Source organism: Symsagittifera roscoffensis, chromosome 8, assembly GCF_963678635.1.
Source record: "Symsagittifera roscoffensis chromosome 8, txSymRosc1.1, whole genome shotgun sequence".
Classification (NCBI taxonomy): Eukaryota; Metazoa; Xenacoelomorpha; order Acoela; family Convolutidae; genus Symsagittifera; species Symsagittifera roscoffensis.
The window spans coordinates 4,986,835-5,013,305 of NC_087069.1; the positions used below are offsets into that span (position 1 = coordinate 4,986,835).

Here is a 26,471-nt window from a genome sequence, read left to right on the forward strand (position 1 = left end):
CGCAGAAAACCCAAATATTTTTTTTTCGTTAAACGCGCGTTCTAAACGATTAAAAGCACATTTGTATTGTCTCGTCGCTGGCGTTCCGCCGAACACCGGGCTGCTGTCATATTGTTTCTCTTATACACAATAATTTCCGGCATATGAATCAACGTTGATTCCCGCTTACTTGTGAACTCAATGGTCACATCGCCCATGATAACTCGTTTTTTAGCCATATGCGACGGTAAACTTTCCCCATATACTCGAGTTATTTTTTTTAGCTTATTTTTGCTCCCAGTTTTTTTTGCAAATACGCATACTTGAAATCAAAACTCAAACACCAAATTGAGTCATTAGTTCTTTCACTAAACGCTAATGCTATGTTTTTGGACAGCTTTTTGATTTTCAGAATCTGTAATTTGTTGCGATAAATTTGCTTGCCAGTTGCTTCTTAACTTATTGTATTTTTCATTGTATTGCCCGTTTTTGCGGTCGATGTTTTTGCAGAAAAAAAACGGTGTGTATACTATTACTGAGGTGTAAGTATGCACATCGGAACAGTTCCTCAGCCTCAAAAAATGAATAGGTGTTTTCCTTTCACAGTTACTTACGATTGAAGAAAATCCCTATGGCAAGCTACTTTTGTTTCGTATAAATCTCTGAGAGGGTGAATTTCTTGAACTTTGCGTTTTATTGGTGAAATTTGGGGTGCCCCATTTTTTTTTCGTTATATCATTCAGCTAAACTTTTCATTTCTCTTGAGCCTTCATGGGAGAATATTGTTTCCCAATATGTTTTATATGGCTACCTTCCGCGGAGAAAAATTCTCTTTAGAATATACATCAATCCGTCTGAGTTTTTTTTTCCTGAAAAATCGGCATCATTGGCGTCACTTTAAAATACATAAAGGAGTTTAAATGGCTTGGATGTGAATGTGAAAGATTACTTTTTTTTTAATATTCTACAGATTCATAGTTTTCTGAGATAACAGCGAATCTGGGCTCGCGCAAAGTGTTTGACAGTTTTTTTCTCAGCTATTTTCCCCCAGATTCACCTTCTCCAGTTCTTTGACGGTTCGACACCATACAATTCGAATCGTGAATTCCTTGAACTCTTCACTGCTACATTTCTCCCCAAACTTGCGAGTAACTTTCGGCCAATTTCTGAAACTTATTTTCATCCGTAGGAATAACTGTCCGAACTTTTTAAGGCTTTGCAAACTTAACCCTTAAACTTCAACTATCGCATAATGTTTCTATTTCTAAACTGTTTCAGTTTTAGGTTTTCCTCACAATTGTGACCTTTAACCTGAATCTATAGCCTCCAACCCAATTAACAGGTTCACATTTCACTAAGTGGAGTTTGATGCTTGCTAATGAGTCGTAGACGTACCGATGCTTTCCCGCATAATTTTGACACTCTACTGTTCTTCAGCTCACCTCTTTCTCTATCTCCATCTCAAATTGTAACGCATTTTTTGGTGAAAATGCCCCCATGCACAGTTGTTTTTAGGTCCTCTTTGTCCATATTTCACTTAAATACATATATCACGCTTGGTTCAAAAATTGGCCTCGAACTGTTTTGGCCGAAAAACAAAAAAACAACAAGAAATAAAGGATTGCTTTTACCACAGGACCAACAATCTGTCTTTTAAGGAAAAATATACTGATTGTTTTTTCATCGTTTGTCACGATTAAGTCGTCTCAGTTTCTTTATGAACAATGAATTACGCTTCTACACGAAACAATTTTGCTTACGTTTAGGTAACAAAAACTTTCCCCGTTTGTAAGGTTAGTATCTACAATAATTTACATGTCATAAGTCATTCTGCAACTCAAACTTAAATGCCATTTCAGCCGGCATCAGCCAAAGCACATGGAATCCTTTTGCAAAACTAACTTAGAAACATTGAAAAGAAAGAATTTACTGGCGGTCTTTTCCTGTTCCTAATGTATCTCTTGTTCACTTGTCCGCTACAAACTATATTATTTCGTAAATCTTATAGCCAATAATTTATTATAGAGACAGCTTGTTTTGCGAATACCATTAACAACTATGAAGAACCAACTAAAACGAATCTTTAAATCTTTAGTATATCATTTGATTTTACACAGTTTTGCACAAAAAATTCCGCACAAACATAACCTTACTTTGAACTTTTTGCTATTGAAGCCCGATATCTCATAAACAAAATTTTTTTAAACCAAACTTTTCAACTTTGCGGGGGGTTTAATAGAAATAAAAAAGCCGCATTTTATTCCAGTGGAACAATGGCCTCCAAAATGGCGCAACAACATTTTGTCTATGAGCATAAATTAGTTTACGAATCGAGCACGTAACAGTGCTTGTTTATTTTGGTTGTACAATTTTTTTACCTGAATTCATTTTTGACCTAAGAAAATGGATAACAATTGATAAAAGTTCGGCGAAGTTTTGACATTTATTGATTAGAAAAATATTTTAGAAAGAAGAATTTAAGCAAAAACAAACGACAAACCAATCTGAAATGAGAAACAATAGGAAAAATGAAAAAGAACAGAAACATAGATAAAAATATCGATGAAAAAAAATGAAAAGGTCTCTCTTCTTTGAATGTCTAGTCCTTCATTACTGAAAAAGTTTTTTAAATAAAATTATTTTTTTTCACTAGGATCAAATACTGATGAATTCTTTCTCACTTCTTGAAAATCAGTTTTTCCCTAATATTAAAGGAATCATGTTAATCGTAAGATTTATGTATTCTAAAATTTTTTTTGCCATTATGAAGTTTTTTCTTTCATCTTAGTTTTGTCAAGTTCAATACTCAATCTGTCTCTAACACTTTCCTCCGTCTTACCGTAGAAGATTTTGTATAACTTATAAAAATCTTTTTCAATTTCATCTCTAACTCGAGATCTCGTATTCGGTTTATGATCAAAACAATTTTTCACTTAAGACTCACTCACATTATGAACTTGCTCAATAACAGTTCCATGTCTTATATAAGACTTAAACGTTCTGACTTGACATAAATTATGTTTCTTTTCTGACCAAAAGCATATTATTGTTCCGACTTTCAATACAAAAGTAACGGAATATTGTGCTCGGGTGGGTTTTTTCTTCTTCAGACAAATTTCGACTTTTTAACTAGCCACTTTTGACGGAATTTTTATTATATCATTCAAAAAGTATTGTTGTCCTGAGCTTAAATTTGAAAAGATATTTCACCTGTGATCTTTTTTAGTAATATTATGAGGGTTTAAAGGTTGCCAATTTGGCCATTTTGACTAATTTGGGACAATTAACGCACGAGATAGTGCGAGCTATTAACGCGTGAGCGGAGATTTAATCCGTCTTAGAAATTGTTCCAAATTGGTTGAACGAAGCTTATTTGCCATAATTGATTCGTTACAAGCAACGAAATCTATCCTTTTGTACTTAATATGGCGTGTGGGCGATGATTTTCATTACAAAATTCAAAATTTAGAAAAACAAATTTCCTTTTATATTTCATTAAATTAGTTATTACTGCTCCATAAACCTCAAAAGTCAGTCGGAACATTCAGGGCTTCTCCTTGATACGAGCAGTTTTGTTTATCATGTCCGTTATAGCATATTATAGTCCGTAAATTGTGCTTTCAGAGGAACCTAAATTTGATAAATTTTTTATGTATTTTTTGATAGTTTCTGCTAACTCTTGTTAATTGAGCTTTGTATTTAATATTATGTTCAATATTTGCACATTTATCGGCCGCAACGTATTTAAGTAATTGTATGGCATGCATTTGATTTGTATTATTTTGAGCTAAGTGAGTATGAGTTCTGTAAAATTACTGATTCTTTCTTATAGAGTTTTTTTTCTAAATTTTACAGAATTACTGACCAGCTATGAAACATCTGGTCGTTTTTGATCACGTCTTCTATAATATGGCTCTCAAATTGGAAACATTATTGATTACTCATTAAAACTTAATAAAAATATCAAATAATTATTTCCAATGTTGCTACTTTTTGATATTTCGTTTGAGCTTGAATTTTTCAAAAAATTTTTTTTTCTTACTTCACTACATTTTTTGATTTAGTTCAAATTTTAGTGAGCAATCTAATGAAATTGTTAGCCACAATAAGTAAGAAATGGTATCAACTGTTGACCACTTTTTCGAATCAAAGTTTTTTTGAGTGGCAGAATCCGTCTAGCATTCTAATCAAATTGTCACCCACAAAAAGTATGAAATTGGCATCAAATGAGAGTTAATTGATTTCCTTATAGTTAAATATTTTCATGAAAAACTTCAAATCAGGAGACAAATTGTTCTCACAACCTTAAAATCACTTTTGCAGTCAGACTGAATTTATGCTTTTTCGTTTTTACGCCAACTAATTTTTTAAGCAAAATATTCGAATCTATTTGCTGCAAACTAACTCAAAGCAGCACCTAACTAATACAAAACTATTTGATGAATACTTGAATACAACAATGATTTCGGTTGGAAAGCGCGTTACTTTCTAGCGTTACTTTTCTAGCGTTTTTGTACGTTTTTTCCTCAAGCGTCTTATGGTACGTTTTTTTTATAGCGTTACTTTTTATAAGTCAAATAAAAATAACACTTTTTCTTCCTATAACGTTCAGGCCGATTTTTTTTCAGAAATTTGTTGTTTGTCTAGTTTTCACATCATATATGTTTTAGGTACTTGAGTAAAAAACACTATGGATCATTGTGAGTGTACCTCGTGTGGCGAAAAATATCCTAGTATTCAATTTTTCCATTGTACACATTTTGCGGAAAAACAAGAGGTTGATGGAGCTGTTGACAAGTTGTGCGAGTCCTGCATTGTTCCTCACATTAGAAAACATGCTCAAGACGTAACTGATGCCAAAGGCAACAAACCTTTAATTTGCACAGAGCATAAGATACTGAGACTCCAGTACTGCAGGACCTGCGATCTTGCTTTCTGCTCGCAGTGTGTTAGTTATCATAGTAAGCATGAATTTCAAACTCTTGCCGAAAAAGACAAAGAGTTGAAAAAAGTGATTCACGAAATTTTGACGGATTTAGAAACTGTGAAAGAAAAACCGTTGAGGTTGAAGAAAGAAGAATTATCTAAAATAGTGGAAGAAAAACGCCAAGAGATAGAAAACCTAAAGCAATTCGTTGATGCGAAATTGAACCAAATTAAGTTAAAAACCGATGAAATACTTGACAGAAAACTCGAGGGAATCATAGCAGAAGAAAATGAGTTGAATAATGATGTGGTTGATTTGGGAAATATGCAGGCAAAGTGTAGAACATTGTTGGGTATGTCTACTGCTTCACTTATAGAAACACTGCCCAAAATACGACTCGAGATTGAGACGTTGAACAAAGCCTATCAGCGCTCGATGACAAAAGAAGTTAAATTAACTATTGTCGATGTGAACTCATTGGATTACTTAATCAAGGATTCCGAGATCAATATTTTGAAAGCTGTCGAAGAACAAAGAATAACAGAAGAAACTACAGTTTTCTTAGCTCCGTCTCTGAGTGCTGATGAGGCTCTAGCTCATGAATTCCATAAAGATCCTCACGGAGGTCTCAAAATATCAAAACTAGATGTAGATTGTTATGGAACAAAGCGCCAAATCAGTTCTTCGTACACTCTTCCTGTCTCTTCAAATCTAAAAGTAAAGAGAGTGTTTCCTATGGGGTATCAAGTACTGATCAAGTTTGACACTGGTATATTGATTTTGTTTGATATCAGCCAGAAAACTTTCAGGGTTTTTGAACAGCCTGCCATTATTTCTCTGTTATGGCCGTATTGTAACTATAGTAATACTATTGCATGGTCATATTGGGACGAAGAAAGAAAGAAGATTAAATTTACTCATGACGATATGTGTGAAATTGAGTGTGAGCAGAAGCCATTTATTCGAATGAGCTGTTCTAATTCAAATCTAATGTGTTTTGTAGATGCAAACCAAAAAATCATAAGTGTTGATACCTGCATGAAAAAGGTTCAGCAAAAACCAGAAATCCAAGCCCAGCAGCACCAAGTCCAATCTATTGACTGTATATCTACTTATCATAACTATCTGTTTGTCTGGTCCGCTTCAGTCAAAGCAGTGAGTTACATTCTAAAGGACAGCGCAGGGAATTTCCGCACAATGCAAAAGATATCTTGGCTCGACAAGCCTGAAATTTTCGAAGTGAATCTAAAAGAAATACTTGGGGAGAAATCATTCGTACTAGTGCCTTCAGTGAAGCCTGAAGACTCACAGGAGGACAAATATGACTTGTTTGGTGTTTGGTTAGGACAGCTTTCCTCCAAGCTAAGATAATTTTCTGAAACACTGCTTTCATAGAAAAACCATATGATATAGCTTTAGAAGAACCATAAAAATTTAGTAGGTTATTCTTATAAAGTAAAGTATGAACGAGAGTGCAAAGGCCCCAAACAAGTATTATCACAGTGAAAGCTTTTAAAAAACTTTTTTTTAATATGATGATTGTCTAACTTTTCCTTGTAGTTGTAAATTCATTCGCAATGTATATAATTAAATGCGTTTTAACTGTTTTACAAAACATTTCATCAGATCAGATCACTTGATTTTGTACAAATGGTGAATAGAAGGCTAGAATAGATTTTCAGAGATTATTTCAAATTTTAGGCCATTTGAAGTATATTCATACATTTATAATTTTATCTGATTTATAACATTTTTGACAAGAAAATATCTTTAGAGTTTCAGAAATAGCAGACTAAAATCCTGGAGACGGAAAAAGAAAAAAATACTTAGACGCGAAATTCCAATAGACTTTTTTGCTGTTCATTTTTATTTATTCAATTTTTTGAATTTTTCTTAGTTCTATCTGATTTACAAATTTTATTTCAGGAAAACATCTTCAGGGTTTCAGAATTAGCGAATTTAAAAGCTGCGAGTGATAAACAAAAAAATATTGACGCAAAAGCCATTTTAGGCCATTTGCGATGAGTTTTTGTTTTTCAATTTTATTCATAAAGTTTTCCGATTCTCAATTTTTTTGAGAAACAAACTATTTAGAGTCTCAAAAGTTGCAAATTTACAAGCTGAAAACCGAAAAAAATATATATATAGTATACGCAAAAGATCCAATGTTTTTTTGCTGTTCAGCTATGGATATACAAAACATACCTGTTTTAAAAATCTAATGTTAGATGAGTTGCAAAAGGTGGTCTATTTTAGTGATGATCGTAGGTTGACAAAAGGTCTTTTTATCCAAGTTTTTTTGATTGTATGAATGCAAGAAAAGTTGAATAATATACTTCTATCTGTTTGCATTTCCACCATTCTGTCTGCTTTTTTCGGCCGATAGTTTCTTGCAGCTTCATAGTCCAATGCTGATTTTTTTCTACTTTTTTAGAAGTTTCAAAAAATCTTAAATAAATAATGAAATTTATTTATTTAAAGATAACTTAAAGAGGAATTGACTTGACTTGACTTTAAGTGACCCGGGTTGACGTCCATAAAAGAAAAATGCTTATCATACAATTTCATATATGATGACTATGGAAAAAAGCTTATCATACAATTTTCATACAAAATTTACAAACTGTTTTGAACGTTTTTAGAGAAATACTTCTGTTCTATTTCCATCTTTTGAATCTTTCTGCTCAATAAAAACATGATTTTAACTTTGGTTAAAAAAAATGCTTACCATAATGTTTTCCTATATCAAAATTGTACGATAAGCATTTTGCTATAGAAAAAAAAAAATCTTCAAAATTATTTTAACAATGTTTCTGGATGAATTTACATGAGTTTAAAAAATTTTTTATTGAAAGAATGCAATTTTACTCTCAAAAACATGATTTTTGTTGGTAAAAAATGCTGAAAAATGTAAAAAAATTGAAAAATGTATGATATTCATTTTTTCATAAGCAAAAACACAAAATTGAGGTAAAAACTCTCTAATCCCTTTTTTTGGTTGCTAACTTGATTTTATGCTTAAAATACATTTTGCTAAGAAAAAGTTTTGCCTACAAAAATTGACTTTTTGTGCTTATAACGTAGTCCAGGATGAATTTTTTACCCAAAAAATCCGAAAATCGCAAAAATTGTTTTTTTTTGTAAACACGATTATGATTTTATTATTTCATTAGCTAAGATAAAAATAAATTAAAAAAACAGGCCTTTTTCTCAGCTACTAAAATTTTCAAACAAAAATTATCCAGCCATATACAAAAAGTTACATTTTTGGTATATAATTTCATGTGAAAATGTAAAAACTAACGTAGGTGGTAAAATTAACCAAATGCAGTTTATCTGCGTGGTAACTGCCAGTTTCACTCTGGGTTTTCTTGTGACAAAAAGTCCAGGGGTAGTGTTTCGGATGAAACACAAAATTTCAAAACAATTTTTTCTGATATTTTCATTTATGGAAAAAAGCCTTATCATACAATTTCATAGTATGGAAAAAATGCCTATCATAATATTTCGTAGCATGGAAAAAATGCTAATCATGCCATTTTCATAGTTTTTTTTCGGTCTATGAAATAGTATGATAAATGTTTTTTTTTCATAATATGAAATAGTATGATAAGCATTTTTTGTCAATCCGGGGAATCAAGTTTCCGAAAACTTTTCGGGCTATTTATAAAGAATGGTTGTCTAGTAGTAAATAATTTGCAATCAATTTTCAAAGTATCAAAAATTAAAAACGAGAAGTCATTATATAATTGAAACTCCAAAGGGGTCGTAATTATCCAGGTTATCCTGCAAAAACTGAAAGTTTGAATTGTTGATAAATGAAAGTTTTTTTTTCAATCTGATCAAAAACTTTTTCGATTCATGTTCAACTCGGGTTGGACAACTTGGTTTCAGTTTTCTGAGAGAGTGTACTATCTCATTATTTTTTGGTTCTAATCAATTTGCAGTAAGGTTGGTAAATTTCGAACAGCAATTTGTTGCAGTATTCCTACGATTTCCTTATGAAGAGTAATTTTTAGAGCAGTTTTCAGTTATCCCAAGTGGGAGGCAGGAGCGAATTAGACAAAAAAAAGCTGCACGAGGAAATTGTGTCGATTTTTTTTACTACAATTTGTTTTCAGTTTTCCTCTCAAATGCTTTCCCCTCATCGCATCAAAAACGAATCAAAACATACATTTTCATGTAGACCAAAATAGTTTTAGTTATGCCAAATGGCGTTTGATCCAGTTTTTCATATATGGACAACTTTTTGAAAGACTTTTTTGGTTAACTTCAAAACATCAAAGCAGTAGTTTGTGTTATTTTCTAATATATAAGTTTTCTAAATTGGTTAAAAATTGTTTTTTATTAAAATGATCAAAAATCAAAAATTTCTCTCATTTTTAAAACTAAACTTACTTTGATGATGCTTTTGCCATGCACAAGATTGTATCAGATTGAAAAAATAGATGTACGAGGAATATATGCTATTGTTTTACTGTAGGAAGTAACTCTTTGAAATTTCTACTAAGTTTTCGTTGATTAAAAGTTCAGGATCAAAAATTTTTGAAAGAGCTTAGTTTTAGTAAATTTGGTCCATAGCAAATAAAGGACAGAATTATGTGGGTCGATATGTTCAACTAGTGAAAAAGGGTGAATAGATTATTTAATTAAGTCATATAATATACGGTAAGGCTTAGCACAAAAAAGTTTCCAGCAGCCTATTTTTGGCAGATAGAACAAGGTTGTTGGCCTGAAAGCCGGTAGAAAAACAATTCGGCAATGTTAATTTTGCCGTGTAGGTGAATGTCCCGGATGCAGACATTGAGGTACAGCCAGAAGTATAAGATGGTAGCTGTCACGTGGTTGATTCAATTAGTTGCTGAATAAGTTATACTTCTGTAAGAAATGATAAAATAAATTTGAGTTTGGAAGTCTTTATCGCATTACTATGGTCTTTTTAAGATTGGTTTAAGGGTTGTTTATATAATTTGTGCCTGAAAATCTTACTGAGTGCCTGAAATTATTAAATGAGATCGCTACTTCTATATCGAAATTTTATTGCACTGAATGTTAAAAGAAGGTATGAGTGAAATTCGTAATTAAACAAATGACGTCATCGTGCTGTGCACTAAAATCGTGAAACATTAGGGACAGAAAATGTGTGTTTCTATGACGGTGTCGGTGAAATACTCGTCGGTGTCTACGATGGTCAAAAATAACGTCAAGTTTGACCATTGCTGATCATAGTATGAAGACTTTGTGACTTCATGATTCTGTTAGGGTTTGCTTCTTTTGTTAGTTTTTTTGAAGAGATTTAGTAACAATTTTGAGCTTTTCTTCTATTCCATAAGGAGAGATAAGAATGAATGATTTTGAAAGCTGATCTTGACGTTGTGAAATTTTTTTTACAGGATATGTAGATATAAAAATGTAATTTTGCCACCTAAATCGTAAGATTTCTTGATGAGGCTTCATATTCATAAATTGATAGAGTATAAAGAGTTCTTCTCATGGTTTGAGTGGGAATTTGTTGAAACCTGCAAAACTTATTTCGACTGTGATCATAATTAGCTAATATGTTTTGTTATATATTTATCGGATTAGTCGACTGAGGTTAACAAAATGCATGGAGAGTGTTGAAGAAGGGGAACCAGAGTGGCTCAGAAGGCGGAAAGTGATCGAGGCTGAGGGGGGACAAAAACCGCGTCGTAAATCTCCTACCTTCTCTTTTCAGCATAGACTAAAATTAATATTGTTCCAAGAAAGAAACTTTCCCCGCACTGGAGTTTCATGGGAAATAATTGATTGCAATAGATTATATCGCTAAACAATTTAACCCATATAATCGATTTTCATGACCCATTCAACAATGAAAATGGATTATAATCGAATAATTTTAAAATCCATTTTAATCGCTTGTTTTGAAAATATAATTGATTTTTCCAGTCCACAAAACTCCAAGAAAATAGATTTTTTTCTGCCTACTACCCCACCCACTCCCCCACTATATCCCTCTTTATTTTACCCACCACTTCTATCCACCACCACCACCCCTCACTGTTTTACCCCACTGCTTTGGCGTATAAACAGTCTAGTTACCTGCAACCGCCCCTCCCCCACATACGGTGGCGGTGGCCTAAACAGCTGAGGGGGGAGGGGTAGTCGAGAGGGGTTGTTGTTAGAAATGGTGATGGACCAGTTTATGTATATCCCAGGGGTAGTGGGTGGGAGAGGGGCAGTTGGTGGGGGCGTAGTGGGCGAATTGTAATTTTTTACGATGGCGATGGTGAAAAAAATAACTGTTAAATAAAAAGTTAAAATGCCAAATTGAGCAAGTAGAGAAATTTAAATGTATAAAATCTTAAGTGAAAAATTTAGTTTATGAAACGTAATCTGTGACAACTGCACTAAAAATGAAGTAAGATAACTTACAAAACTTGCAAAATCCGGACGCCCCCTTCCTCAGGGATTCGACCCCCTGCCGACCCAAAGAATCCCCCCTTTGATAATTTAAGAAATCCATTTTTGGCCGAGCAACCCTAAAATTTTTCTAAAGGCGCCTTTGAGGCAAATAAATACTAACTTTGAGGGGGAGCGCGCGCCAAAAAACTCAATTGTTTTGTCAAAATTTTTCAAAAAGTGCCCAAAAACGGCTTTTTTGACTGTTTTTTTTTAATTTGCCTCCGGCGCTGAAAATTTTGCCCAAAATAGTGGAAAAACAGTGCTTTGGGAGAGCTCGAAAAATTAATTTGGTGGACCTAAAAAAAACGTTCGTCTAAATTTTCGAAAATTTTTTGAAAATCCACCACCCGCCCTCGAGAAAATCCCAGATCCGCCACTTCTTATGTCTATACATAATTTTTATTGGATTGTAATCGATAATAATTAATTAACGGATTTTCATTGATTTAAAAAATATTTGGATTTTAATCCATTTTACTGACTATAAAATGACAATTTAAACGATTATTATCCATGAAATTCCATTGCGGGTTGAGTATATGGTTGTTCAATCAATTGTGCACATTGTTCTTATGCGTCTTTTAAATTTTGTGTAAGGCTTTGGTGACTTGGGTGATATTGGTGTCGGTTTTCTTTGCGCTGGATTCACCACTTGTATAGAGAGTCAGAGATGTGTATTTGTTTGCCTTGCTATTTTATGTTTTTTAATTGGTTGCCCGCATTATGCGCCCATGGATTTTAACGGATTATAATGGATTACCAAGAGAAAATAATCCATTATAATCGATTAAAGATGTAGATTGCCATTATAATCGATTTTTTTCGAAAAAAAATCAATTTTAATCCAACATACTCGATTTTAATACATTGTTATTAGAACTGAAATCAAATTTTTTTGCCAAGATTATATATTATAACTGATTTTTTTTTGAATTAAAAATCCATTATAATCCATTATAATCGATTATAATCCCTTTTTTTAGAACTAAATTTGATTACTTTTGCAGAAAATCTGCCCCTCTCCCAAAGTCTACGAAAAAATGCCCCCCCGTAGTCAAGCTGTGAAGAAAGATGGCGGGAGATGAGGAGGAGGGTGTAAACAGCGAGGGGGGAGGAGGAGAAAAATTAAGAGCCAATAAGACAAAAAGTAATAAATTTTAATGTAATTTTTTTTGATGGATTATAATGAAATAAAAATTTAAAATAGATTTTTTGTAATTTTAAAGATACTGACCATATTATGATATTATAACCGATTGTGAGCCATGGGCGCTCGGTGCCGGTGCTTTGTTTTCAATTTTTGACTGCGTTTTCCCTTTTTTGCGGTTTTTGCTAAGAGGCTTTTGAGGTTGTCGTAACGTTTTGAATTTTCGGAGTTCTAGTTCTTTTATATAACCTATTAATATTGCATCTATGGAAATTTTTAATATTTGAGCTAGAATTTTTTAAAAGGCTTAATAGAGTATTCAACAAGAACATTGTTTGTCTGTTTATCTGAAAGCAAAACAAAAAAAATGTTCTTCACCTTCTCTAAACACGAAAAAACCTAGAAAATTCTATTTATCTTATAATTTAGTTAAATAAATTCAAACATAAATGGACAACCCTAAATAATCAATAGTTAAAAGCACTGTAATGTATCCATTTGTGTGTCATCAATTTTGAGTTTATACATTTAGATTGTAAATCTAAGCTAGGATTTTGGGCTAATGTTTTGCGCCTTTAAAAAAAATTTCGAGTTTTTTTTGTTCAGAAATGATTGCAGTTGATATTAGGTTTTGTCATCTAGCTCTAGTTTTTTTTTAAAAAGAGCGAACTGGAGTTGATTCGTCTTGTAATTGTTTCCAAAAACGCATTGTTTGAAATCTTAAGATTGAAGTTCGTTTTTTTATTTAAGCTTATGTCAATTCTGTAAAGTCGTAGTAAAGTCTTTGGAAAGGTCTTTCAACCTGCCTGTCGAACATAATTTGCCGGAGAAAAGTCTTTTTTAGTAATGTATCTTTTTGAATTCTAGAACTCAAGAAATACCAGTGTTTCATAAAGATGGATAGTAAAAATTCTCTATAAGAATTGGAGAACTTATCGATGGAACTTTTACTGTAGCGGCAATCGGAGCATTGGCGGAGGAAGTGAATGATAAAAGCGGATTGAAATCCGGTATGAAGTCGAAATTGAACTTCAAAAAATCATCAAGATGAAAAAACCGTGGTAAATATCAAAAGGGAATGGTGTCCAATGTTATTTGATCACTTGGAAAAGGTCAACAGAAAAACATAACGTGAATCACAAAAGAAGTTTATTCTATGACTGAAAGCAGAGGGAGAATGAAACAATTAGGTTATTTCGAGCTGAATTTAGAGCTTTAGCAGGATGCTGCGATGTATGAACATGAGAGAATTGGATTGCCAGCTGGAATTTTCAAGGACAACAGAGTCACCGGGAGAGATTTACAGATTCGCCCTAATTTGTGATCAGTGTGAGGGGGGTAGAACTCATACACGGGAAAATCGGCGAAACATGAGCTTGTGGGAATATTCTGCGGAGTAGTTCCGGAAACGAGGAGGAAGCAGAAAATAAAACGGACTGCAGGTTCGAGGAACGGTAAACACAAGGAAATGTTTACAACTGTGATGCCTTCAACTTTACATTGGAACACATTCACATATGACCAAAGCAAAACACAAAGTTGAAAAATCGGCCTCTCTAAATGGACAAAATGGGGATTGCGTGGAGGCATTAACCAGTGGACAAACCAGAGTTGGCATGGTGCAAGAAGAAAAAACACCACCATTAACCAGTGCGTATCGAGAAAAAGTTTATAGGAAAAGTCTTCTTGATTGGTAAATCAGAAAAACCAATCAATTGGGTCGTCGTCTGACTCGCCAATCAAATAGTTTGGTCAATTAGGAGGATCTGTAACGACCTCAAAAAAAGAATTCCCAGTGCCCGTTTTCAGGCAAACCTGTCGGGGGAACAAAATGAATGTGGGTGTTCACCAGTGATGAATTTTGGCTTGATTGATTTCAAATATACCGTAGGTAAAGAAAACCCATAATTGGTGCCAGGTAAAGACTAGTTGCTCACTTACAAGAACAATAGGATCAGTATGCTCGGTAAAGGCAGAAGTAACGATTGATCGGAAGAATTTGCGCCTCACGAGAAAGAATTTGTCCTTGCAGATAATCACCAGTCAAATCTGGGTCCAATTTGATGGCCCCTGAACTGAATTTCCTGCAACATAAAAGAGTAAGGGAGTCAAAGAAGAAAAGGAAAACGATGAGTAGGACCATGAAATAGACAATTGCCAAACAAATTTGGGTAAGTTTTTTTCCTACAGTATTTTTTGCAATAGGAAAAACTAGTACTGTAGAGGATCAAGCGAATTTCTTCGACAAGTTAGGACCAATCCAACAAAATCAAGCAAGGGTGCCAATATATTTTTGGGATGAGTCATATAAGGAAGTATTGCAAAAATATGGTGCTAAAACTTGCAATACTAAGTATAGTAAAATTAGAGAAATGATCGGATTAGCATTTCGTATCCCAAGTCTGAGTCACAAAAAAGAACGATGACAGTATAAAATTGGCATTAGAACAAAGTTAGGCAAACAGAGAAGTAAAAAAACCCAAATATAGACAAATTGGTGGACATGACAAGCCAGTTTATCGCGGAACTGAATGGGGGACATTTGTTATACAACTTATGATTCTACATACGTCTATCGAAAGGTATCTTTGATAGAGAAAACAAGCAAACAATTCAATTTACACTCAAATAGGGGATGTCTACCGGTGTCTACCAATTTGAAAAAAGATTCCACTGGTAAAGTACAAATTTCGAAAAAAAACACAATCACAAAAAAAATCACAGGTCTACGCTTTCAGTGATAGTATCTTGATGGCATCGAAAAAGAACCAAGATCGAGCTTGAGGCTTTCTTTGGGATAAATTTAGACCATAGAACGTAGCAAACTCTCCGAAAATTGCGAAAATACGAAAACGCAAAATCAAGATGCTATTAGTCGGGGCTCGGAATTAGCTGCTCGGGATTCGACCTACCGGTACGTAAAACAAAAGCGATTAACAAATTGAATACAGCTAAAATCAAAAGTATTTAAGTCACTAAGGAAGTCTTTCACTAGCTTGCTCAACTTTTGTCGGAACTGGAGGTCTTGATTTTACGATTAGGACCGCTACTTAGCCAAAATATTAAAGCTTCCTGCATACAGGGATACAAAATGGCGTTGTACTAATTAAAAATTTAGTAGCCAACAAAATGGGAGTATTCGGGATATGTCCTTCGGGAGTATTCGGGAGTATTCGGGCTACGACTGGCTCTGAGCAATGTCATATCAACACGGACGAAAAAGCTGGCGTCTTTATTCAATCGCATCCCAATATTTAGACGAGGCTGAACGAAAGTACTCGGCGAACAAAAATGAGCTTCTAGTCGTTGTTTGGGCCACAAATCACTACCGAAACTAAATTAACGAAAGATAGTTTACATTTGCTTCAGATCTCAATTCTTTCCAAAGGTGAAATAAAACAGTTTTGGTACGACCCACTTTTGCCTTTTGACTTTAGAGAAGAACTTCGTAGAGGGTCTAAGAGGACAATGTAAATAAATTACTTATGCAGTTTTCCATCAACAAAAAAATTGCCGCAAACCATTATCATGAAAGCTTTAGAGTGACGACAACTCAAAGGATAAATGAATAAATACATTTCCGATAAGAATAAAGAAAGAAAAGAAGAAGGAGTGCGGGGCGAGAAAATCAATGAAATTGAAATATGAAAAAAAAACAATGGTAGATAGCGTTTGTTCATGCAAAAAGGTCTCACCTTATTGAAATCAAATCACCAAAGGAGAAGCAAAAAACAATCATAGGAAATTCAAACTCCGATCTAAAAATATATGTGATAAATTGCTATGAAGAAGTAAAAATGGCATAACTTTCCTCACTTTTAACACCTGTCAAAGAAGACAACGGGACCTACATTTGAAGAAACAACAATGCAAGATTGAAATATAAATTTGAAACCTGTTCTGAAAAACTTCGCAAATCTGCCACAGTCTCAGCTCCGTTAGCGCAAGTTTGGAAATTGAATTGGTTCGCACCAAGAGAGTTATCAGAAAACAAACATCTGCAAAGAGACAGAATATTTATTTCTTTTTCTAGTAAGTTCCAAGGATCATTCTACACAGTCAAAGTAATCATCACTAAAGCGTACCAACACTGCATGCAACACTACAGCGACATCGTTTGGGAGAGATGCCTCTGGATGGAAGGAATAATGGTAGCACCCAAGGTGTTATCACAGACAATGATGAACTGGCTGCAATGCCACCACAAGCGGAAGAACAAAACTTACTCGACCTTGAAGTACATGGATGCTAAAGATGCGTCAGAACTCAGCAGCAGTTGCAGAGTAATGCCAAAATTTCCTGGAAACTGGTGAAAATCTCAAGCCTGGTAATGTAAAGGGGTTTTTAAGGAGCCGAACGAAATGGTATAATTAGACTTCTGGGGCCCAATTAATAGGGTAAGTGGATGACAAAGTATGCCCTAGTAGCGATAGAAGTGTTCCTACATAAAAGTTTCCGTCAGCGTAAAACTAATCAAATTTTGAATCAAAAAAATTCAGCAAAAAAAACATCGCGACTCACGCACAGCCTCCTAGGAACCTGCAATTTTATAATGTTACCTGGTTTTCCTCAATAAAATTCAAATCTCCTGTAGTTTCGATGGCATCGAATTAATAAGACCCACACGAAAGGATGAAAGAAGCAGAGCGTCGATTAAATATTTTGTAAAAATGTACTTGAAGGAAAAAATATCAAAAAAGGAAAAATCATTAGTGCTGTTGTTGTTGCTGAAACTAAATCGATCACCTCGCCATTTGAGGCTCACCATGGAGAGAGGCAAAAACAGAGCTGCGAACCCTTAAAAAACCATCTCTGCCACCCCTTGAATCCAAAAAACATACTTATTCAGAAACTGTTTATGTAAAGCAAGTGGACTAGACGAAAAAATTTGTTTCAAAGTGAAGGACTGAGAAAAAAGGAGATAAATTTTACTATCTCCCAAAATAAGCAAGCCCCGAAAATTTTGAAAGAACTTGATTTAGTTGGGTTGAACATCCATTTAAAGCTCCGAAAACCCCCCTGAGCAGAAGCAAAACAAGACCGAAGGCACCTAGAAAACGGAGGGCCAAGCGGGTATAAAAAATCATAATTAAAAAAAAATTTAACTAAGACGGGGCAGTTTTTTGTTTCCATCGAAACCACAGAAAGCATCAAGACCATAACTAGGTGTACCGGTACAACAGATCAGCGACTATCTGCCAGTAGGAGCGCAAGAACGGGGGCCGAAAACCGGAGAAACGAAAAATGAACCAATTAGCCTACGATTGAAAGAAAAGAAAAGCATTGAAGAACCGAGGAATCGAGCGACAGGCAGCACGAGCAAATACAATAGAAAATGAGAGAAAAAAACACTGAAAACAAAAACAGGGACAAAATAAGCAAGTTTCTTCAGATAGCCGGCCGACGGACACTAAAACGCCTGCAATAAAGTCGACTTTTCACCAAAAAGTAGCAGCCAAACTAGATGAAATTATGACTAGAAAAATTCAAAAGAAAGGATGAAAAAGACGAGGCGATGGAAAACTGAAAAACGAGGAGCATGAAAACTGTAAAAGTGATCTGATTCAGGAAAGTTTCTTCCTCAATCCCAATTTGGTTTTTTGTATCGAATGATGTTTTGACTATTTTCTTACGATTTTTTTCTTTATGTGATTTTTTTGATTGCGGGATAACAATTTCTTCGTTTTTTTCGATCCATATTGCATAAGTTTGTGGGCTCTGATTACCTTTTTTCTTCAGGCTGAACTTTTTTACGATTAATTTTTTTTCGAGTAAGAAAATTTGTTTCAATATGTAATTTCTAAATTTTCATGGTTGTTTTCAGTAATTTTCATCGACTAATAGAGTGCTTTCTGATATTTGATATCACATATAAAGCTTTAGAGTTGGGTTATTTTGCATAATGCGTTTTCTTCGGGTTAATAGGCCAATGAGACAGTTTAGAGTTTTCGGAATGTTTTCTTTTCAAGTTACGTCTATTGGGTTATCTTGGGTTTATATGGTGTTCTTCTATGGCCTGTATCAAAGTATATAGTAAGAATAAAAGTTTTTACTCTTTGATCAGAAGCTTTATTATTACCTTGTATTTTTTTTGAAATTTATCTCTAAATAGTTATGACTTTTTGTAATGGTCTGAGGCTCGTTTTCCTTTATTTTATATTTAGAACTGATAATTGCGAGGTGTATAATTCGTTAGTCTATAAAATGCAGACTCTTTAGCCAATTTTAAAAAATTTTCAGTTTATTTATGAGTTCAGCTTCATGAAAATTTATACATGATTTTTTCTTTATCATTGCTTAACCCTGTAGTTTTTTTGCAAATGTGTTTTTTTCATGCTTTCAACAAATGTTCCACATTCCACGCAGCAAGTGAAATACGTTGACGGTAATTTTTGTACGGCGTCTGCACCAAGTCTCCAAGCTACAGATCTGGTTATTGAGCTCACGTTTGTTTGTCATTGGATTCCCCATGAAAAGTTAATATTCAAGGTGGTTGTTCATGGTCTAGATTTCTTTCCTAACTTTCTAACAAGCTTATAGAGCTCTTTGTCATTGATTGAATTATTATTTTTGTGATATCATGTTAGGAAAAGATTTCTTTATGGTCGAAAAACGCATGCAATTTTTTTTTGCATTGGTTGTAAACCTTGTCATGTTTGAAGTCAGCTGTTTTTTTTTCAGTTTTAATATTTTTTTTGGAATTTTCATGTTAACTGAGTTCTTTCATGTTGATCAGGAGTTTTCCCACATTTTGCAAAGTTTCTGCAAAAACAAACGAATATAATTCTGAAAAAAATGGATTACAATCGTTTATAATGATTTTTTTTTCAAAAATGAACGATTATCTTGGCAAAAATAATCGATTTCAGTGCCAAAATTAATGGACTTTATTCGATTACAGTAGATATTAAGGGATTTTGTTTTCAAAAATAATCGATCATTATGTCAATATTATCAATTTCGTGGTCTGAATTTTCTCATCTTAAATGGGTTATTATGGACTATTTTTGTCTCGGGCATCTGTTATAACCAATTAAAATCCGTGTGGACGCTCGGTGCGGGTAATCTATTTATGTTTGTGCATGGAAGGATATCTATTTCCTGAACTCGATTTGATCGATATGATTGGTGTTCTACGTAATGTATGCGTTCCTTCTGTTGTATTGGTTATCGTAGTTTTTTATATCTTTTTATCATGTCTAATTTTTTGTATTTAATGCGAGTAATTGTATCATTCCTGCTTTTATAGTTTTTTGGCCCTAAAAGAGCTTTCTTAGAGTTTTTCTGTATTTGATTTTTAAATTTTTTAGGGGTTTTTGCATGTCTCTAGAATAAGTGCGACTCTTATAGTATAGTTTATTTGTCTATTATGCTTAGCGTTTTCAATTATTTCTGCTTCTTCAATTGTTTCGATAATTGTTTGATTAACAAAAGTCGTCGAGCGTTAAGGATCTGTTGCTATAGTTGTTTGGACTAGTATGTGTTATTGATTGACTTTTCTTATGGTTTTGGTTATCCATAGAGAATCCCGTTGACTGTGATTTTTAGTCAGTATCTAGGAGATTGCTAGCTGTCATATTATCTTTGCTGGGGAGTAGGATATTCTGAAGAAAATTTGCCTTCGATTTGATAATTGGGTAGGCTGAGAAGGGGGTACGCGTCTCTTTTTGAATTGTAAATTGTTTTGGTTCATCATTTTGAGCTACGCATTTTGATGAGCTTAAGTTTTAATTTAGGAAACGTTATTTTTTGTTACAGTTTGTAATTCCCGTTTTTTTGTTTTGCTCAAGTTTCCTAGTTGGTTTGGAATATTCTAGTTTTATATTTAGTTTCCTAAAAATTATGATGGGTTTCCTAAAAGGTTGATGTTTTTCAATTTTTGGTTTTGAAATGTTTCTTTACTCATCTGTTGCGTTTATGTCGACATTAGAAGTTCAAAATCACGCGTGTTCAATCCGTTCTGGTGTTTCAATTCCTACTGGTTACTGTCAATTTATTTCCTAGGAGTAAACGTCTTATTTCGTTTCTTAAGAAATTTTGATGTTGGCTTTTTTTCTGAGTCTAACAAATCTGAAAATTTTGTGTGAATCTTTTCCAGTCACTTTTCATTGCTGCTGGAAGAAATAAATGCTAATTTTGGGCTAAACCATCTAGGTTGGACACTTAATTTTTTAGATGTTTTTTAACTTGTCTTCTATTGGTCATTCAGGGTCTGTTTGAGAAGAAAATGTGTCTTCTATCAATTTGTCTCCTATTGTGCATTCAGGGTCTGTTTGAGAAAAAAGTTTTCTGCGCCCAATTGATATCATTATTTCTTACCGTTTTTGTTGATCAAGGCTATTTCTATCGGACTTTCAGCGGCTGGTGGATGAGTATGATTTTTTTTGATGTCTACTAGTTTAATTTTGTTTGAGATGCTATGTTAAATATATCTTTTTCTTTTGTTGATGTGGTTCAATTGGTTGAAGTTTTTAATTATTTTAGAAAAAATTGAAATATCTCAATTGGGCAACCTGGATTTTTTTCCTGTACAGAAACCTTGTAGTTCTTTTCCGTTGCTATCTCATCCTTGGTGCTTTGTGTTTCTTCTCGGAAATTTGGTTGATATTTCTGAAGTGTTTTGATTTTTTTGGTATCTCAGTATCTATTATTTAGATAACAGTTTTTAGTTCGGTTGGGTTTTAGTTGGTCGAATACTCTTGTTTTAATAAACTAATTATTTGCTTGTTTTTTTTTCTCAGCGGTATATTTACATTTGCAACGACTATTTTGTTTCGTAATATGGGGTTATAACTTTGTTTTGAATAAATTGAGTATATTTCCTGGTTTCGATTCTGTCGGTTGGAATTAAAAGGGTTGGTTTAAATTAATAATCGAAGATCAATTCTAGTTGTTTCTAATTAATTAGGATTTTTTGTTTGAAGTTTGGAGTTTAATTTGATACCAAAGTGTCTTTAGACATCGTTCTTAGGAATATATATACCCGTTATCTTTATTGAACCCACAACCTCAGATTTGGAAGCGTAGCTTTTCAGAAAAATTTAAAAAGATTAGTCAAAAAACGGTTAAAAAAATTTGACTATTCCCATGGCCATAATTCAATGTGTAAAAAATTTGAGCATGGCCGCTGATGGAGGGGTGTTTTTCAGTTCCCCGTAAAATAATACCAAAAGGAGGACCTGTTGGTTGGCGAGGGGGTCGAATCCCTGAAAGAAGGAGGCGTACCTCCTAAATCCGCTCCTGTAAGTATTCCAAATTCCACATGAGACGATCTTAGATTATAAAATCAACCTTGAACCTAAAATTGACCAAAACTATTACTAATATATGATTGATCAGTTTTATTAGTAAATATAACAGTCTTCTTATGTTTGCAAAGCGGTCTGCATATTTCCTGTCCAATTTATTTGGACTGTTTTCTATTTGGTTGAATTCATCCTCGAGTCATTTCAAACCTGCGATTGCAATAACTTAGTCGCAAAATCAGAAACTGAAAAGAAATTATTTTCAAAGTAAGTATAGAATGTCTCCTTAAGATTCTCGCAAGCGATATTTGTTTTTAAAAAGATTAACTTAATTGATCAAATCTGTGTTGACTTTTTTTTTTGTTCGCCCCAATGAGTATTCGTCTCTTGGTTATTTTCACCTTTTCTTGGTTTTTTGAGTTTTCGAAATGAAAAACAAAAAATGCTATTTTTGAATCTAATTATGGTCATTTTGGAATTGAAGAGCAGCTTTTAATTTTTAATGAATTGAATTACCCTTCCTTATATCCGTATTAAGTATCATAATTAAGTCCTTCCGCGACGACTCTTTAATCCAAAGACAAGTCGGATCAAGTTAGCTTTCTTCCAACTGCAAACTGCTCTGAAGGGTAGGGGGTGGTATGTTAATGGGGAGGGGGCTGCTATGAGGGGGGCGGGGGGGGGGTTGGTTGGATTGGTATGTTAATTTGGTCCGATAAGTCAACTATTCTCTCAAAAAAGAGGTGCTTTGAGAACTATCCTTTTTTTAAAACCTACGTATTTCATATATGTTTTGCGGTAAAACAAATTGTTTTAATTATTTGTATGAAATTATATTATTTGGGCAATAAATTGATTGCACTTATTGGCTATGAAGCCTTCTAAATGTTGCTCTAATTGGCTATGAAGGCAATCTAGTGCTGATGCTATAAGACAATGCTACATTGGAGGGTACAAAGGCAACATGGGCGGGGGATATCGTGTTGGGGGCGGGTGCTTAGAGTATTTAGTTTTCGTAAGTTGAGTAGAAAGGGTATGTCGGGAATATCCCAATTTTGTATCATTATTGTTATTATCACCTGATATTCTGCATTTACGGTGAAAAACAATCGTAAAATAAGATTTTTCAACCTTTTTCCCTAATTCAAAAGTTGCACAAAAGTCGATTTGTTGTGTAAATGAGCATCATCTATTTCTTCGTCCAACTTGTAGGATGGTGATGATTCTGGTGAGTACAAACCTGCCGGCGGAGAAGTTCTCGGAGGGGTCTGGGAAGGCCAAGGAGATAGTAGCCTCCGTCTCCAAACACTTTGACATCAAACCAGAGGTTAATTTGAAATTTTCTTAAAGTCTCAGAGTGGTTATTGAGATCAGTAGCGGATTAAGAGAGAGGGGGGGGAGGAGGAATGGGACACCTTGACGGCTAAATGGTTCCCCCATTTAGTACTATCGGAGGGCATCTTTTTATGCTGATCGGTCCATGTTTTTTTTTCAAAATTGCGTTTGGCGCTAACTTATACCAACTTTAAGGGCGAAACTTACGCCAGAAAAATCCAATTTTTTTTTCTCCAAAAAATGCCTTAAGACGTCTCTTTTGCTTAAAATTTCGAAAACTTGGTAAATAATTAAGTATTTATCGTCATTTGAGAGAGCCTGGAAAATCATTTTGGTCGATTTTTAGAATAAATCGACCAAAAATTTGATCGACAACAAATTCGCCCCTAATTGAATCCAAAATTTTTTTTTGAATTCAAATTAATTTTCCAAACTCAACAACAATTTTTTTCGAAAGATTTTGACGTTATTGCTGATGAAGCAGGGTCGCAATTAAAAATCAGGGTAGCAAATTCTTCAGCAGGGTAATAATTTTTCAGTAACCTTTTTTTGATACCAAAAATGTTGTCAGTAGAGTTTTCTCAACCAATGAAATGCATTGTTATTTTCGATCTGAAAACAAAAAGACCACAAAGCAAGTTTTTAATTCATAAAGATCAATTCAACTTATTTGCGGGCATTTTTGCGGCGCGTCATAACTACCTAATTATTTCAAATTATCATTATATAACAATTTTTATACATTTTGTTGAAAAATGTTTGTTAAAGTTACTGAGGATCAAAAACCATATGATTTTTTCCAATTCAGTACGTTTTTGGCGCATTTCGAACTGTGCTTTTTGTGAATTGTCAATGGATTTCGCATTAGGCCGAAAACAAAACAAGACTGCTTTTAAATCAGGGTAAAGCCGGAAATGTTTCGACTGCACTTAGGGCCAATTGAAAAGTTTTTTTTTCAATGTTTTTTTTCTAAAGTTTTATCCCACTACATGCTATGTAAATTACCAAGGTTTTTTTAGCGTCTCGTATTGTAATAATAGGATTAAATTGCTGGCCTCAGTTCAATTTGGAACGCATTAATTCCATTTTTTTGCGTTTTATAAGTACGCAAGGTATCGCTTTTGAAGTATCCTAAATTGGCCAAACTAGCTATTTTCAAATATAGGTAACTCTACAAAAAATGATCACAAGTGAAATATCTTCATAAGTGTGAGCTAAGGTTAACAAAATCTCTCAGATTTTATTTAAAAAATTCCGTCAAAAACGCTCAGTTAACAGGTCGAAAATTGACTTAACAAAAAAAACCACACCAAGCATAAATATTCCTTGCTTTTTTCGAATACCGGAACCATAATCGCGGAATCTGCAACAATGGTTTTTTTCTTTGATCTTCTTTGCTGTTTTGGATATCACGGACAAGTAGCTAAATGAATATATTGTATTGCTCAAATCCGCTCCTAAACAGGCAACTTTGCGGAATCCGCATCAAAATTTGAAGAATCCGCAACAAAATAATACTTGTGTTTAGTAATTTTAAGTTGTCGTTGAATCAGCAACTGTGAGTGAAATCCGCAAAATGCAAGCGAAACTCGCAAATTGTAAGCGGATTCCGGAAATTGTAAGCGGAATGCTCTAACGGTTGCGGAATCCGGAACAACTGTTTATGGTCGCTCGTTCAGGAAATCGCAGTAAAACTGTTAGGCCGAGAAATTTTACGTTGCAGATATTTATACGCAAAATCCACGGAAGGTTTGTAAGTGAAATCTCTTACATTTTGAAACAAGTTGAAAGACTTCTCTCTGGAATCCAGGAACATACAGACAAAAATTAAAGTGCTTAACCTTTGCACAGTTTGACCTCGTAGTGCGTTGTGAAGAGAAATAAAAATGAGCGCGTGGAAATTTAATTAATTAGACATAATCGGCGAAAGTTGTCTCCAAAAAATCGACGAACAAAACAACGAAAAAAAACTACTGCTCGTGAAAAGAAAAATTTATTCGTTAAAAACATGGTCCGTTGAGTTACAGCACATAGTGCTGGGGTTCCACCCAGACGGAAAGTACTGGTTCCGAGACAGTGATGCCCCCATCTTCAATGTCCAAGTGGTGGCCCCCGCGGCCATGATGGAGGCGGACAAGATGGAGAAGGCCATACAGCTCATGACCAAGGCCGTCCAAGAGAACTTCCCCGATGTCAGCGAGGACAGGTGAGAGATGATGTATTAGATGGGGGGGGGGGGGGGAGTTGAGGGTTGATTAAAAGGTTGATTTAGAAAGGTATAATATATTTTTTGGAAATATATCTGTGTACTGCTACGAGTTTTTTTGTGATGCGTGTGGTTGTCGTGGATGCCGGAGCGAGGGGGGGGGGGGGGGGGGAGCTGTTCGTTACCATTGGAGGGAGAGGGGGGGGGGGGGTACTTTGGGAGAGGGTTGACGGGCTCACGGCTCACCCAACCGTTTTTGCTAGCCTCCATTTCCGGAAGCGTCCTGTATTGCAATGAAACGCCTGACTGATTAGTAAAATCTTTTGATTTGGGGCAGGCAGGATACGTTTTTCAACCTGGACTCATCAACATCATGATGGCAAAAGTAGCTAAAGACTAACACGCCGTCTCAGCTTAGCTCAATACCTTGTTCGCTCAAAAAAGCCCTCACTTACCTCGGTTGTGGATAAAAGTTTCCAGCACCTTTGCCTTAAACATAGTAGAACTCTGCACTTTATTGGTTCTGTTTATATCTTCGCTTTAAATACACAAAAATTATTATGATTAGTTTTTAAAAAATATGTTTAGAGTTCTCATCTTCTTCCGTGCCCACGATCCTTCTCAAGCTGGAATCAGTGGCCAGACGATGCTCAAGTACTACCAAGGCCTCTAAGGAACAGACACAACATGGATCCCATTGAAAATCAAACAAACGATGCAAGTGAAATCAAATAAAGTGAATAAACGTCTTACCAATTCCTGTCTATCTTGATTTATTATGGAGTTTATTTGAATTTGACCTCCTTGTTCACGGAAAAATGTCCGGACCAGTGGAGGGTGCCTTAGGAAAAAAGTGTAGACTTAGATGATTGCTTCTCCAGGTCCATTTACCTATCAAACTCACCGGCATCGCAAAGTGGTTCCTTGAGGTAGTGAGTTCACTTCTATCCACAATACCGAAAGGGTAACTACGTTGGATGCCCCTTTTCAATCTGCTCCAATGGCTGTGATAGTAACTAAATTAGGATAAATATAAACTCAGTTACAGCGGGCTCCAAAGTGTCTAGAACATAATCAAGTACTGTAATGAAACAAAAAGGTCCGCGATTTATCCCACAACTGCTGAATAGCAATTCGACTTTCTGGCAGGTTCTTACTTGAGAACTTAAGTCTGTTTAAATTCGTTTT

General features: G+C 34.5%; 1 protein-coding gene across 1 annotated transcript in view; it reads left to right on the forward strand.

Annotated features, from left to right (window-relative positions):
- The window catches only part of LOC134853431 (uncharacterized), a 37,198-nt gene extending 11,172 nt beyond the window's left edge, over positions 1 to 26,026 (forward strand). Inside the window, exons 2-6 of the mRNA XM_063869429.1 lie at positions 4,650 to 6,246; positions 16,531 to 16,755; positions 22,955 to 23,069; positions 25,105 to 25,283; positions 25,872 to 26,026. Coding sequence (XP_063725499.1) covers positions 4,670 to 6,246; positions 16,531 to 16,755; positions 22,955 to 23,069; positions 25,105 to 25,283; positions 25,872 to 25,956 — 2,181 coding nt within the window. The 5' untranslated portion in view covers positions 4,650 to 4,669 and the 3' untranslated portion in view covers positions 25,957 to 26,026. The remainder of the gene's footprint in view (positions 1 to 4,649; positions 6,247 to 16,530; positions 16,756 to 22,954; positions 23,070 to 25,104; positions 25,284 to 25,871) is intronic.
- Positions 26,027 to 26,471: the final 445 nt, after the last annotated feature.